The 17,139-nt window shown below is 43.6% G+C and overlaps 2 protein-coding genes across 7 annotated transcripts in view; both read right to left on the bottom strand.

Annotated features, from left to right (window-relative positions):
* Nucleotides 1-17,139, bottom strand: part of LOC144988997 (NLR family CARD domain-containing protein 3-like) — a 273,480-nt gene that overhangs the window by 11,942 nt on the left and 244,399 nt on the right. For all 6 annotated transcript variants that reach the window (XM_078940554.1, XM_078940564.1, XM_078940570.1 and 3 more), the window contains 3 exons: nt 14,479-14,652; nt 1,015-1,188; nt 151-324 (listed from right to left, as the gene is read on the bottom strand). In XM_078940554.1, the coding sequence (XP_078796680.1) occupies nt 151-324; nt 1,015-1,188; nt 14,479-14,652 (522 nt within the window). The remainder of the gene's footprint in view (nt 1-150; nt 325-1,014; nt 1,189-14,478; nt 14,653-17,139) is intronic.
* LOC144989042 (NLR family CARD domain-containing protein 3-like) overlaps nt 1-17,139 on the bottom strand; it is a 107,165-nt gene that overhangs the window by 55,653 nt on the left and 34,373 nt on the right. The gene's annotated exons all lie outside the window — the stretch shown is intronic.

The following is a 17,139-nucleotide window of genomic DNA, read 5'->3' as shown; positions in this document are numbered from 1 at the left end:
AGAAAGTATAGAGCCAGAGATGAAAGAGTGTCTCCTGACCCTGGTCTGGAGAAGCTGCAGCTTCACAGGAAACTCTGCATCTTTGCTCTCAGACTAACATTAGGACCAAACATCTGGAAGCAGCTGGACTGACTCCAACCCTCTACTGACCTCAGAGTCTGCAGTTTGGAGTTTGGACTCTCCACCAGATCCTGGAGCTGCTCAACATCTGAAGACTGAAGGCTGTTTCTGCATAGGTCCAGTTCTGTCAGGTGGGACGGGTTTGACTTCAGAGCTGAGACCAGAACATCACAGCTGGTCCCTGACAAACTGCAGTCCTCCAACCTGAATCCAGAACAAAGAGTTGAGTTTAAAGACAAAGTTCATGTTTTTCATCCTTCACTTCTTCTAAAGAGTTCAGAGCTGAAGAAGATCAGAAAGTTTGAGCATGAGAGTGGGAGCTTTGATGGATGACGTGATGATGTTTGTGGATGAAAGGGTGAGGATGTTTGTGTAGGATGTGTCTGTCAGAGCAGCATCCAGCTGCAGCAGGACTCTGTCACTGTCTGCTCACAAACATCAGCAGCTGGACTCTCAGCTGCATCTGCTGAAACACAGCAGCAGGACTAAGAGTGCACGTGAGCGTGCACGGCTGCTTCTTCTGCACGCGCTTTAAAGGAGTCTGTTGGAGCAAAGACGCAATGAAGAGCTGATGGCTGCAAGCAGAACTTTGTGGAGCACAAATGTCAGCAGACAGCTTTGAAACAAGCAGCTGCAGGAAGAAAAGAAGTTCTTCTGCAGATCTTTGAAGAGAACAAGCAGCTGCAGGAAGAAAAGAAGAAATTCTTCTGCAGATCTTTGAAGAGAACAAGCAGCTGCAGGAAGAAAAGAAGTTCTTCTGCAGATCTTTGAAGAGAACAAGCAGCTGCAGGAAGATGCTGCTGCAGATCAGAATCTGGACATTTCTGCTCACTGTGGGTCAACACAACTTTGTCATCATATTGATCTGAACACAACAGAAACATGGAGTCTGACCTCAAAGTCTGCAGTCTGCAGTCTGGACTCTCCAGAAAACCACACAGGTGAACAACTCCTGAATCCTGCAGATTGTTCTTGCTTAGGTCCAGTTCTGTCAGATTAGACGGGTTTTTCTTCACAGATGAGACCAGAACTTCACAGCTGATCTCTGACAAACTGCATTTCCTCAACCTGCAACCAGACAGAAATGTGTGTTCAGGAGCAGTGATGCAGCCGGAGGTCCAGGAACTTGGTCCATTCAGTCAGGTGGGACCCGCCCTGATGACAGACTGATAGATGACATTTTCACTGTTTGCTCATTTTTTTTTGGATTTGGACCCAAAAACCTGATCATGAATGAAAATGACATAGATTAGAAATGACCTTAAAATGTAGTAAAAACAAGAATTGAAATGTAATTTATCATTACGAATTATTACTGACTTAATACATTTTCAAAATGCATGGCAGAAATGCACATAGAACTGATAGTTGGAAAATAAATGTTCATTTTAATTATCAAACCAAAAAATACAACAATTTAAAATTTAATAGATTTCGCTTTAATTTCGAGCTTTGATTTTGAGAATGGCAGATTAAATTGTATTTCTTCAATCATAAATCCAATATTGTAAATTACATTTTCAAATGACATCATGACATTGCAAAGCGATGCGTCAGTCAGGTGTTGTTGCATGGACCAAAATGCAGTGTAGCTGAGTGTAAAAACATATCGTCCTTGTCTGAATTCCCACCCTAACCTTAACTACTAAAAAACTATATGGTGTGGGACTATGTATTGACCTAGATTTTAAAAGCATTTCGGAGACCATGCTCACTACTTTTTTTTTAAAGGCGAATATGACGTCATCGATTTCACAAAGTAAAAATCTCATTGATGTGAGCGTTTTGTGACAATCATTAATGAATCCACTAAGTTCTGAAGTTAAAAAAGTTTATGGTTAATAAAAATACATTTAAAAACATTTTCTTTGCAGAAATTGTTAAAACGCAATGCATTGTGGTCCATATTTGCCAGTTGCAAAGTGAATTGTTCATTGAACATTAAAGATCACTTTAAATTATGGGTTAAAAAATCTATAGGAAAATCTTGATCATATTTTAATGAATCTGCCACAAAATCAAGTGAAAATAGAAAGTTTAACCCCCCTGCAGATATTTTACAAAGGATGAAGATTAAAAAAAACAAAGTTGATTCACGGAAACTTGGAAAAGAGACATTGAATAATTTTCCCACTGCAAAACTAAACAAGACAGAACCCTGTTAAGAAATTTTAACACAGAAAATCCTTTTCTCAGTCAAACAGAAATAGACAATGAGTCCAGATTTGAAAAAAATTACTGGGATTACCAGTTTGACCTGAAGAACACCTGACCCAGCATGTCCAAGATGGCGCCGCTTGGTCAGGTGTGCTGCCGGTCTACTGCTCTGTTTGAATGTGAGTGTGAAAGGAAAGACTTAACCCACAAGCTTGTCTACATGAGAACTGAACTCTTGAGTCTGATGAAAAGCAAGGCTGGAATACGGCATAACATTCCAGAAGAGCTGAGAAGAAGATACAGAGGGACCCGTGCTGGGGCGCAGAAGAGAAAAAGGGCCATCGCCAAGAAAGAACACAGCCGGAGATATAAACCACCAGTCCCGTCAGTGATTATGGGAAATGTAAATGCCCTGGCAAATAAGGCAGATGAACTCCTTGGGTTGGTCGGTAGTCAAAGGATCTATCGAGAGTGCTGTCTGTTCATGCTAACAGAGACTTGGCTAACAGCCAACACACCCGACAACAACATGGAGCTACCCGGCTTCTCTCTGGCACGCTGACTGAGACACCACGGCGTGCGGCAAAAGTAAAGGAGGCGGCCTCATAATGTACATCCACAACAAGTGATGTAACCCTGGACACTTCACTGTTAAAGAGATCATCTGCTGCAGAGACTGTGAACTTTTAGCCGTTAGCATTCGGCTGTATTACCTACCACAGGAGTTTACGCATGTCCTGGCTGTCTGTGTTTACATTCCTCCAGAGCGCACGCAGAAACAGCGATAGAGGTGGTTGTTAATACGGTCATGGAACTACAAACACGGCACCCACAGGCACTTGTGGTCATCTCAAGGGACTTTAATCACGTCTCCCTGGATTCCCCGCTGTCATCTATGCAGCAGTACGTGAACTGCCCAACCCGCAATGACAGGACGATTGATTTGTTTTATTGCAACATCAAAGATGCCTATCAGGCCACACCCCTCCCCGCTCTCAGCAAATCAGATCAGGTTTTGATCTCCTTACAGCCTACATACACACCTTTGGTGAGGAGACAGCCTGCAATAAAATGGAGCGTGAGGAGGTGGACACCTAATGCGTAGGAGGAGCTCAGAGACTGTTTTGATAGCACTGACTGGAGCGTCCTGCTGAATCACTATGGAGAGGACATCGAGGGAGCATCTCAATGCATAACAGACTACATGAACTTCTGTATGGAGAATGCCCACAAAAACAGTTAATTGCTTTGCAAATAACAAACCCTGGATAACAAAGAAAGTGAAAGTGATTCTAAATAAAAAGAAGAGAGCTTTCAACAAAAAGGATCTAGAGGAAATGAAAAAGGTGCAGACAGAACTGAGGAGCTGCTTGAAGGAGGCAAAAAATACCTACAAGGACAGGGTGGAGAGGAAACTGGAGAAAAACAACATCAGGGAAGTATGGGAAGGCATGAAAACCATCACATGGAGCAAGAAGGCAACAAAAGTAGTGGGGGAAAGTGCAGAAAAAGCCAATGAGCTGAATACCTTTTTTAATAGGTTCGACATTTCACCCCTCACTCCCCCCACTTCCAATAGCAGCCCGGTCCATACTACACCCATCACAGTGCCCTTCCCACTGCATGTCCTCATCCCTCAGCCAGAGGAGGGCCCAGGTGCACAGGCTGCTGCTTCATCATTAATCAGCCATGATCTCTCTCTTCCCATGTTCTCTACATGTGATCCACACCTTCCACCTGCAGGATGTGCTGCCCCACCACATCACAGAGCATCAGGTGAGGAGGGAACTGCAGAGACTGAACACCAGGAAAGCAGCAGGTCCAGACAGAGTGTGTCCCAGGCTGTTGAAAACATGTCCAAATGAGCTTGGGTCTCCTCTTCAGCACCTTTTCAACCTAAGCCTAAATGTAGGACATGTTCCATCCCTCTGGAAGACCTCGTGAATTGTTCCTCTCCCCAAAGTCAAGCATTCTGAAGAACACAAGGACTATCAGCCTGTAGCACTGACCTCACATGTGATGAAGACCTTTGAGAGGTTAGTGCTTCAGCAGCTGAAGCCACAGGTGCAGCATGTCCAAGATCCACTGCAGTTTGCATACAGGGAGAGAGTGGGGGTGGAGGACGCAATCCTCTACTTACTACGCCGCACCTATTCTCACCTGGATGAAGGAGGCGGCGGTGTGAGAATGCTTTTCTTTGATTTCTCCTGTGCCCTTAACACCATCCATCCTCACCTGCTGCAGGAGAAGCCTACCAGGAAGACTGTTCAACCATTCTTGGTGTCCTGGATCATGGACTATTTGACCAACAGGCAGCAATATGTCCTTATGGGGGGATCTGTCTCCAGTACCTTTAGCTGCAGTGTAGGGGCACCACAGGGGACTGTGCTATCTCCTCTTCTTTTCACACTGTATACATCCGACTTCCGCAATAATACCTCGACCAGCCACATGCAGAAGTTCGATACAGACGATACAGCTATTGTGGCTTACATCAAAGGAGAAGAGGAGAGGGAGTACAGGCGGCTGGTGGAGGACTTTGTGGCCTGGTGCAGGGAGAATAAGCTGCAGCTGAACATCCAAAAGACCAAGGAGATGGTTCTGGATTTCAGAAGGAAAGCCCGAACACCTCAGCCCGTGCACATAGAGGAAGAAGGTGTGGAGATGATATCCAAAGGAAGTTTTGAAATCATTACGGGATGGTGACACGACCTACGGTTTGGTGGCCATTTTGTGCCTTCTTCTTTCTCTTTCGGCTTTTCCCATCAGGGGTCGCCACAGCGAATCATCCTTTTCCACCTCACTCTATCATGAACATCTTCTACCCTAACGTTAGCCAACTTCATGTCCTCTGTTAAGACATCCATATATCTCCTCTTTGGCCGTCCTCTTGCCCTCCGGCCAGGCAGCTCCATCTCCAACATCCTTCTACCAATATATCCACTATCCCTCCTCTGAACATGTCCAAACCATCTCAGTCTGGCTTCTCTGACTTTGTCGCTAACACAGGCAACATGAGCCGTCCCTCTGATGTACTCGTTCCTTATCCTGTCTAACCTGGTCACTCCTAAGGAGAACCTCAACATCTTCATCTCTGCTACCTCCATCTCAGCCTCTTGTCTCTGTCTCACTGCTACCGTCTCTAACCCATAGAGCAGAGCTGGTCTCACCACTGTCTTGTACACCTTTCCTTTGAGTCTTGCTGGCACTTTTCTGTCACACAACACTCCTGACACTTTCCTCCACCCGCTCCAACCTGCCTGCACTCGCCTCTTCACCTCTTTTCCACAATCCCCATCACACTGAACTGTTGACCCCAAGTACTTAAACTCCTGCACCTTCTTCACCTCAGTCCCCTGTAACCTAACGCTTCTACCTTGATCCCTCTCGTTCAGACACATGTATTCTGTCTTACTACGGCTGACCTTCATACCTCTTCTTTCCAGAGCAAACCTCCACCTCTCTAGCTGTTCCTCCACCTGCTCTCTACTCTCACTGCAAATTACAATGTCATCCGCAAACATCATTGTCCAGGGAGATTCCTGTCTTACCTCGTCTGTCAGCCTGTCCATCAGCATAGCAAACAAAAAAGGACTCAAAGCTGATCCTTGGTGTAGTCCCACCTCCACCTTGAACTCCTCTGTCTGACCTACAGCACATCTCACCACCGTCATACTTCTCTCATACATGTCCTGAACTACTCTGACATACTTCTCTGCCACTCCAGACGACCTCATACAGTACCACAGCTCCTCCCTCGGCACCCTGTCATACGCCTTCTCTAAATCTACGAACACACAATGCAGCTCCTTCTGACCTTCTCTGTACTTTTCCATCAACATTCTCAAAGCAAAAATGGCATCAGTGGTGCTCTTACGGGGCATGAAACCATACTGCTGCTCACAGATCTCCACCTTCTTCCTAAGCCTGGCTTCCACTACTCTTTCCCACAGCTTCATTGTGTGGCTCATCAACTTTATTCCTCTATAGTTGCTGCAGTTCTGCATGTCACCCTTGTTCTTAAAAATCGGAACCAGAACGCTTCTCCTCCATTCCTCAGGCATCTTCTCACTCTCTAGAATCCTATTGAACAAACTCGTTAGAAATTCCACTGCTGTCTCTCCTAAGCATTTCCATACCTCCACAGGTACGTCATCAGGACCAACGGCCTTTCCGCTCTTCATCCTTTTCAGAGCCTTCCTAACCTCATCCTTTCCAATCTCTGCTACTTCCTGCTCCACAACAACCACATCTTCCTCCCTTCTTTCCCTGTCATTTTCCACGTTCATCAGCTCCTCAAAATACTCCTTCCATCTTTTCTGTACACTCTCCTGGGTTGTTAGCACCTTTCCATCTCTGTCCTTAATCACCCTTATCTGTTGCACGTCCTTCCCATCTCTGTCTCTCTGTCTGGCTAGCCTGTACAAGTCCTTTTCTCCTTCCTTTGTGTCTAACCTGTCATATAGCTCATCGTAAGCTTTCTGTTTGGCCTTTGCCACCTCTCTTTTCACTCTACGCTGCGCTTCCTTGTACTCCTGTCTACCTTCCTCAGTCCTTTCTACATCCCACTTCCTTTTAGCCAACCTCTTCCTCTGGACGCATTCCTGTACTTCCTCATTCCACCACCAAGTCTCTTTACCGTCTTTCCTCTTTCCAGATGACACACCTAGCACCTTCCTACCTGTTTCCCTGATAATCTCTGCTGTAGTTTCCCAGTCCTCTGGAAGCTCATCCTGACCACCCAGGACCTGCCTCAACTTCTGCCTAAATTCCTCACAAGTTTCTTCATTCTGTAGCTTCCACCACTTGGTCTTCTTTTCTGTTTTCCCTCTCTTCTTCTTCCTGACCTCCAGAGTCATTTTACACACCACCATGCGGTGCTGTCTGGCTACACTCTCTCCTACCACCACTTTGCAGTCATTAACCTCTCTCAAATGACCTCGTCTACATAGGATGTAGTCCACCTGAGTACTCCTACCTCCACTTCTGTATGTCACTCTATGTTCCTCTCTCTTCTGGAAGTAAGTGTTGACTACAGCCATTTCCATCCTCTTCGCAAAGTCCACCACCATCTGTCCCTCCAGATTCCTTTCCTTCACACCAAACCTGCCCATCACCTCCTCATCACCTCTGTTGCCCTCACCAACATGCCCATTAAAGTCTGCTCCAATAACAACTCTCTCTCCTCTGGGAAAACTCTCTATGACCTCATCCAACTCACTCCAGAATCTCTCCTTCACTTCTAACTCACAGCCAACCTGTGGCGCATACCCACTGACTACATTCACCATCACCCCTTCAATTTCTAACTTTAGGCTCATCATCCTGTCTGAGACTCTTTTCACCTCTAGAACACTGTTTACAAACTCCCCCTTCAGAATCACTCCTACCCCGTTTCTCTTCCTATCAACACCATGATAGAACAGTTTGTATCCTCCTCCAATACTACGTGCCTTGCTGCCCTTCCACCTTGTCTCCTGCACACACAGTACATCTACCTTCCTTCTCTCCATCATGTCTGCCAGCTCTCTGCCTTTCCCTGTCATTGTGCCAACGTTAAGAGTCCCTATTCTCAAACCTATGTTCCTGCCTTTTCCCTTCTCTCTCTGGCCACGGACCCTTCTGCCTCCCCTCTTTCTTCCACCAACAGTAGTCAAATTTCCACCGACACCCTGTAGGTTAACAGCATCGGTGGCGGTCGTTGTTAACCCGGGCCTCGACCGATCCGGTATGTCTAAAGTGTTGTGGATGATTCGCATGGTTATTTTGGCAATTTTTACGCCGGATGCCCTTCCTGACGCAACCCTCTCTATTTATCCGGGCTTGGGACCGGCACAGAAGTTACTGGCTTGCAACCCCTGTGGCTAGATTTGGTGGCCATTTTGTGCCAAAATCTGCAATTTCGCCATTTTCGCATTTTTACACAATATAAAAAAATGAACTTTTTTTCCAGGGATTTTCACGAAATTTCACTCACATGTTGCTATAGCAAGTCCACAACTACCTCTGGAGTTTCCTCGACCTTTGACCTCGGGAAAAGGACGCCATCTTGAATTTTCTATAAAAAACACCTTTACCGCTGGATTCAAACATAAACTTGTCGTAGGAATTTTCAGCGATCGTCTCGAAACATTTTCCGGCATCAACGGCAAGCTACTCTGGAAGAAATGTTGCAATCACAAGTTGTATATTTTGAACGGCGTCCGCGTGGCGAGCTCGCAAAGTGGCGCACTGTTATAACTCCCATGCCTTTCAATACAATACAGTGAAAATTGAATGCATGCATTTATGCCTGGATCTGAACACATTGAAAAAGACTGGACAAGGACATATAAGGAATGTGGGCGTGGTTAGCATAAAAGCACTGTTGCTAAGGACAACAAAAAGTTTACTTTTCACGATTTGTCCAAAACTGACGTCAATCCGTTCGTTCTCCCAAGGCAAACAAAACATAAAATGGTTGCTATGGAGATAAAATCAACAGAAAAGCCGCCATTTTGAAAAAAAGTGGTTTTTTTGTCAACTCATGACATATAGCTTTCACCAATGGAGCAATGTGTTTTTCTGAGTAAGTTAATGATGCTGATCGCTATGCTAGCACTTTTAGCCAAAATAGCATACTTAGCATGATTAGCATAGTTAGCATTATTAGCTTATGCAGTTTTGACTATCCCTCATCAATTGTGGGCGGTGAGGGCGGTGGTGGTGCATAGAGTTGGGCGTGGAAGGTGTGTTGCGTCTGCGGGCCATGCAATGCTGCTTGCGGCTTTAATTTTTATTTATTTTTCTTACCCACTGTTTTTAAATTATTACTCTTTTACTTATTTATTTTTTTAGTTTATTGCTATTTTTACTGTTATTAATATGTGTATGTGTTTTATGAGTGTGAGCAGATGGCCATTTTTAAATTTCCTTAGGGATTATTAAAGACCTATTCTATTCTATTCTATTCTATTCTATATTCTATGATCAGGACTGCTGCTGAACTAGTTCAGATAGTTAACGGCACATTTGATGAGAGAGAAATAACAGGGCAATGCAATATCTGATTGTGTCTGCAGGGAAAGTCAAGCAGGTCCTAGCTTTAGCTTATGTGCTGAAAGACAAGAGAAAGGAGTGAACCACAGAAACCTTAAAGTGACAGACAGCAGTTCTCACAAGCAGAATTATGATGTAATTAAATGCAGTTTATTAAACATTCGATCAATTTCCTCTAAGTCCTTCTTAGTCAATGAGTTAATCATTGATAACAACCTTAGTCTTCTGGCCTTAACAGAAACTTGGCTCCAACAGGATGACTATGTTACACTGAATGAAGCAACCCCCCCCCCCATTTATGCTAACGATCAGAAATCCAGGATTTCAAGGAAAGGAGGTGGTTTGGCGGTAATATCACAGTCTAGCTTACTTCTCACCCCTAAAGTTAAAAATGTTTATAATTCATTTGAAAACATCATATTGTCTTTAAATCACCCAAACAGGAAGACTCGAAAACCTGTTTTATTTATAATTATTTATCCCCCCCCCCCCTCTGTATTCAGAATTTTTAACTGAGTTTTCCGACTTCCTATCGACTATTGTCTTAGATTCTGATCAAACTATAATAATAGGGGATTTTAATATTCATGTTGATGACCCCAGTGACTGCCTAGGAAAGGCTTTTGCAGCTTTATTAGATGATGTTGGTTTCACCCAAAATGTAAATGAACCCACTCACTGTCATAAGCACACCCTGGACCTTGTTCTAACCCATGGGATAGAGATCAGCCAGCTGAGTGTCCTTCCTCTTAACCCCATCATTTCTGATCACTTTATGATTACCTTCCAGTTTACACTGGAACATCCTTCTGCCCCAGTGAATAAGAAAGAACTTAGAAAAACCTTATCTGACCGTTCTGTGTCTGAGTTTAAACACACAGTTCAGTCAGTACTTAGTGATATTTTGAGAAAATACTCTGAGACCAGCTCCCATGGCATCAGTCCTAGTATAAATGACCACTTTGTTAATGATGCCTTACAAGCCCTCAGGAGTACACTCCATGTTGTTGCCCCCCTGAAACCTAAGTTCGTTAGACAGAACCGAGTAGCACCGTGGTTTAACGGTGAAACTCGTTTTCTTAAACAAGAAACCCGTAAGTTGGAAAGAGAATGGCGCCGCTCCGGTTCAGAGCAGTCTCTGGATATCTGGAAACATAGCCTATTAAATTATAAAAAATTATAAAAAAGCTCTGCGTAGAGCTAGAAGCCAGTACTATTCAACCTTAATATCAGAGAATGGAAACAATCCAAGATTTCTTTTTAGCACTATTGCTAAATTAACTCGCAGTCAGAGCTCAGTAGAACCACATGTTCCTGTTTCTCTCAGCTCTGATGATTTTCTTACATTTTTCGATAGTAAAATCTCAAATATTAGACATAAGTTAAATCAAGTTATTCCTACTATCAGCCCAGAGCAGGCTGAAGCGGTAGAAATGGAGGCATCCATAGAAACCTCTGTAACATTAGACTGCTTTACTATTGTGGATCAAGCGGAAATAACATCAATTATTACGTCCTCCAAATCCTCAACATGTCTGTCAGACCCAATTCCCACTAGACTTTTAAAGAAACTTTTCCTCTAATTAATGATCCCATATTAACGATGATAAATATCTCTCTGGAAACGGGTTACGTGCCACAGTCTTTTAAATATGCAGTTGTTAAACCTCTTCTGAAAAAGCCCAGTTTGGATCCTAGCATCTTGGCCAACTATAGACCAATATCAAACCTGCCCTTTATTTCTAAAATCCTAGAAAGAGTTGTAGTTAAGCAGCTTCACTGCCACCTACAGGACAACAGCCACTTTGAAGTGTTCAGTCGGGGTTTAGACCTCACCACAGTACGGAGATTGCACTAGTTAGAGTCTCTAATGCAGGGGTGTCAAACATACGGCCCGCGGGCCGTATCTGGCCCGCCATCTGCTTTAGTCCGGCCCACACATGAAGAGTAAAAATCATAAAGATGTTTAAAAAAGAAAGCAAGTTTCTAGTCCATTCCTGTGGCAAGTTATGATTTTTTAAAGAAATAACCGAAATGCGCAGTTCCGCCACCAGGGGGAGCAAAAGAAAAGCAAAACAGGTAAAAAAAAGCACATCTCTGAACGTGCCAAAAGCAAAACCTAACAGCTCTGCATTTGGGTAAGATGCACTTTGGTTCCCTATGAGCCTTACTGTTATCTTGCTATAAGGATGATCATTAGCGACACCCCAATGACCAAAATGTTGTCAAAAAGTGGAGTGGAGAGCTTTCCAGGAAAGTTTTTTCTTTCCACAAAGCTGAATGCAAAACCTACATGCTTGGTATGTCATCAGGTTGCAGTGTTCAAAGACTACAGCTTTTAGCACCATGAGACTCACCGTATAGAAAAGTTTCACCATTTGCAGTTAAGAAAAGAGAAGAATTACCAACTATTAGCTGGACTGAAAAAACAACCGTCTGCATTCACTGCAGTATTGACGTCAGTGATGGAGCAGTGACAGCTACCTTACTGTAAACACGTTGGTGCAAACATCCAAACCCCTTTCAGAGGTGAACTTGTGCCCCAAAAAGCCAACATGAGTGTCAAGGATTATGATTCCAGATCCTACATCTCTGAGGAGTCTTAGACACCAAATGAAGGAATCCAGTCATTTATTGCATTTTCGGTTGTTATTTCTGAAAACACTAACATCACAGATATATACAGCTGTGCAAATTTATTAGATATGTCAAAGAGACAGTCACAGCTGAGTTTCTTGAGTTGATGGACACAACAACAGCTGATGACATAGTCAGCTCTCTTTTCGCTTGCTTTTACGTTACCGGTCCGGCCCACTTGAGATCAGACAGGATAAATGTGGCCCCCGAACCAAAGTGAGTTTGACACCCTGCTCTAATGACTTGTTACTGGCCTCAGAAAAGGGACAACTTTCTATCCTGGTCATGTAAGACCTCAGTGCAGCCTTTGACACTATCGACCACGGTATTTTACTTCATAGATTAGAGCATGATATAGAGAACAGAGGAGCTGCCCTCCAGTGGTTTGAATCCTATTTATCCAAAAGGTACCAGTTCGTTAATGTAAATGGACAGCGCTCTCACTGCACTCACTGCACTTAGCTACGGAGTCCCACAGGGCTCAGTCTTAGGACCTAAAATTTAAAACATTCCTCTTTGGACAAGTTTATTGCCAGACTAGCTAGTAATCAGAGAATATTTAACTTACTATTTACATGTTTGAATTAAACTCAACACCAACAATTAGTTGCTTGTAGGCTGATCCAGATCCTGCCTCCATCTCCATCCCGATTTGACCCGACCTGACTCTTGCACCACATACACACTTGAAAGCATGATCTGATAGGTAGGATCCTTCCTTGATGTGGACACCCCTGAGGTTTCTTATTTTTTCCAGTATCTGTTTTTGTTTAGGAGTTTTTCCTTACCACGAAGGAGGGTCTAAACAGTGGTGTCAAACATACGGCCCGCGGGCCTTATCCGGCCCACCAGGTGGTTTACTCCGGCCCACTCATGAAGAGTAAAAATCATAAGGATGATTAAAAAAGAAAGTAAAAGTAAGTTTCTAGTCCATTCCTCATTCTTGTGGCGAGTTATGATTTTTTAAAGAAATAACCGAAATGTGCAATTCCGCCACTGAGGGGAGCAAAAGGAAGGAAAAACAGTTGAAACAGCATATCTCTGCACATGCTAAAAGTGAAACCTAACAGCTCTGTGTCTAGGTAAGATAGACCTTGTTCCCTATGAGCCTTACCGCTGTTATCTTGCTATAAGGATGAGCATTAGCGATACCCTAATGACCAAAATGTTGTTAAATGTGAAGTAGAGTGAAGAGATTTTCAGGAAAAATTGACAGTTTTTTCTTTCTTTCACAAAACTGAATGAAAAACCCAAATACTTTGTATGTCTTCAATATCGCAGTGCTCAAAGAATATAACATTCATCACCACTAAGAGAATTACCATAAAGAAAAGTTTCTGGATTGCTTCAGTGTCAGATGTAAAAAATTCAGTCTGTATTAATTTGAATAGACCAACTTTTCTTTAATTGAAATTACTTTTATTTGAGATCCATTGTCACTAAGTGATTAGGCTACTATGTTGAATGAGGCATTTTTTCCAACTGAGTAAAAAACTAAAACAAAGCTGTTATTTTGCTTTTATGTTACTGGTCCGGCCCACTTGAGATCAGACAGGTTAAATGTGGCCCCCGAACCAAAATGAGTTTGACACACCTGGTCTAAAGACAGGAAAGCCCTGTTAAGTTTAGTCTGTTTAGTTTAGCTTAGTAAACAGCTGTTAAATTCTATGGCTTTATAACTTTATTATGATTCATGTTTATTACACAATTGTAATAAATATGGGGCTACATAAATAAATTAAAATTGAAATGGATTGAATAATCAAAACCTCAAAGTTACGTACATTGCAGGCCTGTTGTCTGGAGTTTGGATGTTTATTTTAAGTCTTTTCCTAAGGTAACTCCTAGAGCTTGTCATGAGGTCCAGATGCAAACTGGTTGCAGCCTGACAATAACCTCTGGCGGTCCTGTCAGTGTCAAACTAAAAGCTTTGAACATGCGTATGTTCCACTCACTAGACTCCCTTCTGCTTTGTGCTGTCACTGGGTTTTCAGTCACTGCTTTAGTGACTCAAACTCCACAGTTTCATGCACAGTTCCACAGTTCTATGCTAGCTAAATCCAGCTGACTAGCTTGCTCATGTCCCCAGTCCTTAGTAGTCCTTAACAACTTTCAAAACCATGAACATGGTATCCTGAACTCACTTTCCATTCGTTCTTAACACACTGAAGATTTCCTTGGACTTCTCAATGTATTTTCTTAACGTTTCACCTCTGCTGGACTGTCACGAGTGTACCGTCTTCTCTTCATGACGTCGTAATTTTTCCTCTTGATCACTCTTCCTTTTGCATCATCCAATCAATTTAAGAAAAACAAGAATATAGTCCGCCCTCTTTATCACCAGTATAATAACAAAAGTACTATGGCATTTTAGCAAGATTAAAACAATTTTTAACAAAGTCAATTCAAAACAAAAACAAGAACAAACAAATCATATTGATGTAACATTGTCGTTCTGTAGTCATGTCATCAGTCAGTCATCTGTAGTCATATTGATCTGAACACAACTGAAACATGGAGTCTGACCTCAGAGTCTGCAGTCTGCAGTCTGGACTCTCCAGAAAACCACACAGATGAAGAACTCCTGAATCCTGCAGGTCGTTTAACTTCAGGTCCAGTTCTGTCAGATTAGACGGGTTTTTCTTCAGAGCTGAGACCAGATCTTTACAGCTGATCTCTGACAAACTGCAGCTCTCCAACCTGCAATCAGACAGAAAAGTGTGTTCAGGAGCAGTGATGCAGCTGGAGGTCCAGGAACTTGGTCCATTCAGTCAGGTGGGACCCGCCCTGATGACAGACTGACAGATGACATTTTGAAATTATGGACTGAAAACTTGTGACGACATGTAAATGAAAATACAATACGACTTGGGGGGGAGTAAATTGAATTGCAATAATGTCTTTCAAATGAAGATGAAACAGATGAGGAATTGAAATGTCATTTATCATCATGAATTATTAAAAAACACATTTTCAAAATGCATGGCAGAAATGTAGATTAAACAGACAGATTAAAAATACATTTTCTGTTCAATTATGTTTAAATCCAATTGATTTTGTTTTAATTTCAAGCTTTGATTAAAAAATGTCAGATTAAATTGTATTTCGCATTATTGAATCCTAAATTGTAAGAAAGAAAAGAAAGTGCTACTTTCTGTCACACACCTAGTTGTGCGAAATTTGTTCTCCGCATTTGACACCCCATTTGAGCGGTGAGCTGCAGACGAGCCGCGCCTGGGAGGCAGTAGCATTAAGGGTCTTGCCCAGGAACCCCCACTGGGTGATGTGAATTGCTCACCATTGATATGGTAATTGCCCCCATTGCCACCCTCTTCTTTCTCTTTCGGCTTTTCCCATCAGGGGTCGCCACAGCGAATCATCCTTTTCCACCTCACTCTATCATGGACATCTTCTACCCTAACATTAGCCAACTTCATGTCCTCTGTTAAGACATCCATGTATCTCCTCTTTGGCCGTCCTCTTGCCCTCCTGCCAGGCAGCTCCATCTCCAACATCCTTCTACCAATATATCCACTATTTCTCCTCTGAACATGTCCAAACCATCTCAGTCTGGCTTCTCTGACTTTGTCGCTAACACAGGCAACATGAGCCGTCCCTCTGATGTACTCGTTCCTTATCCTGTCTAACCTGGTCACTCCTAAGGAGAACCTCAACATCTTCATCTCTGCTACCTCCATCTCAGCCTCTTGTCTCTGTCTCACTGCTACCGTCTCTAACCCATAGAGCAGAGCTGGTCTCACCACTGTCTTGTACACCTTTCCTTTGAGTCTTGCTGGCACTCTTCTGTCACACAACACTCCTGACACTTTCCTCCACCCGCTCCAACCTGCCTGCACTCGCCTCTTCACCTCTTTTCCACACTCCCCATCACACTGAACTGTTGACCCCAAGTACTTAAACTCCTGCACCTTCTTCACATCAGCCCCCTGTAACCTAATGCTTCCACCTTGATCCCTCTCGTTCAGACACATGTATTCTGTCTTACTACGACTGACCTTCATGCCTCTTCTTTCCAGAGCAAACCTCCACCTCTCTAGCTGTTCCTCCACCTGCTCTCTACTCTCACTGCAAATTACAATGTCATCCGCAAACATCATTGTCCAGGGAGATTCCTGTCTTACCTCGTCTGTCAGCCTGTCCATCAGCATAGCAAACAAAAAAGGACTCAAAGCTGATCCTTGGTGTAGTCCCACCTCCACCTTGAACTCCTCTGTCTGACCTACAGCACATCTCACCACCGTCATACTTCTCTCATACATGTCCTGAACTACTCTGACATACTTCTCTGCCACTCCAGACGACCTCATACAGTACCACAGCTCCTCCCTCGGCACCCTGTCATACGCCTTCTCTAAATCTACGAACACACAATGCAGCTCCTTCTGACCTTCTCTGTACTTTTCCATCAACATTCTCAAAGCAAAAATGGCATCAGTGGTGCTCTTACGGGGCATGAAACCATACTGCTGCTCACAAATCTCCACCTTCTTCCTAAGCCTGGCTTCCATTACTCTTTCCCACAGCTTCATTGTGTGGCTCATCAACTTTATTCCTCTATAGTTGCTGCAGTTCTGCGTGTCACCCTTGTTCTTAAAGATCGGAACCAGAACGCTTCTCCTCCATTCCTCAGGCATCTTCTCACTCTCTAAAATCCTATTGAACAACCTCGTTAGAAATTCCACTGCTGTCTCTCCTAAGCACTTCCATACCTCCACAGGTAGGTCATCAGGACCAACGGCCTTTCCGCTCTTCATCCTTTTCAGAGCCTTCCTAACCTCATCCTTTCCAATCTCTGCTACTTCCTGCTCCACAACAACCACATCTTCCTCCCTTCTTTCCCTGTCATTTTCCACGTTCATCAGCTCCTCAAAATACTCCTTCCATCTTTTCTGTACACTCTCCTGGGTTGTTAGCACCTTTCCATCTCTGTCCTTAATCACCCTTATCTGTTGCACGTCCTTCCCATCTCTGTCTCTCTGTCTGGCTAGCCTGTACAAGTCCTTCTCTCCTTCCTTTGTGTCTAACCTGTCATATAGCTCATCGTAAGCCTTCTGTTTGGCCTTTGCCACCTCTCTCTTCACTCTACGCTGCGCTTCCTTGTACTCCTGTCTACCTTCCTCAGTCCTTTCTACATCCCACTTCCTTTTAGCCAACCTCTTCCTCTGG

The sequence above is a fragment of the Oryzias latipes genome, chromosome 2 (genome assembly GCF_053564925.1).
Source record: "Oryzias latipes strain Hd-rR chromosome 2, Olatipes_Hd-rR_3.1".
In the NCBI taxonomy this organism is placed as follows: domain Eukaryota; kingdom Metazoa; phylum Chordata; class Actinopteri; order Beloniformes; family Adrianichthyidae; genus Oryzias; species Oryzias latipes.
The sequence above is the reverse complement of the archived record's forward strand: the minus strand, read 5'-3'. Positions and strand labels throughout refer to the sequence as shown.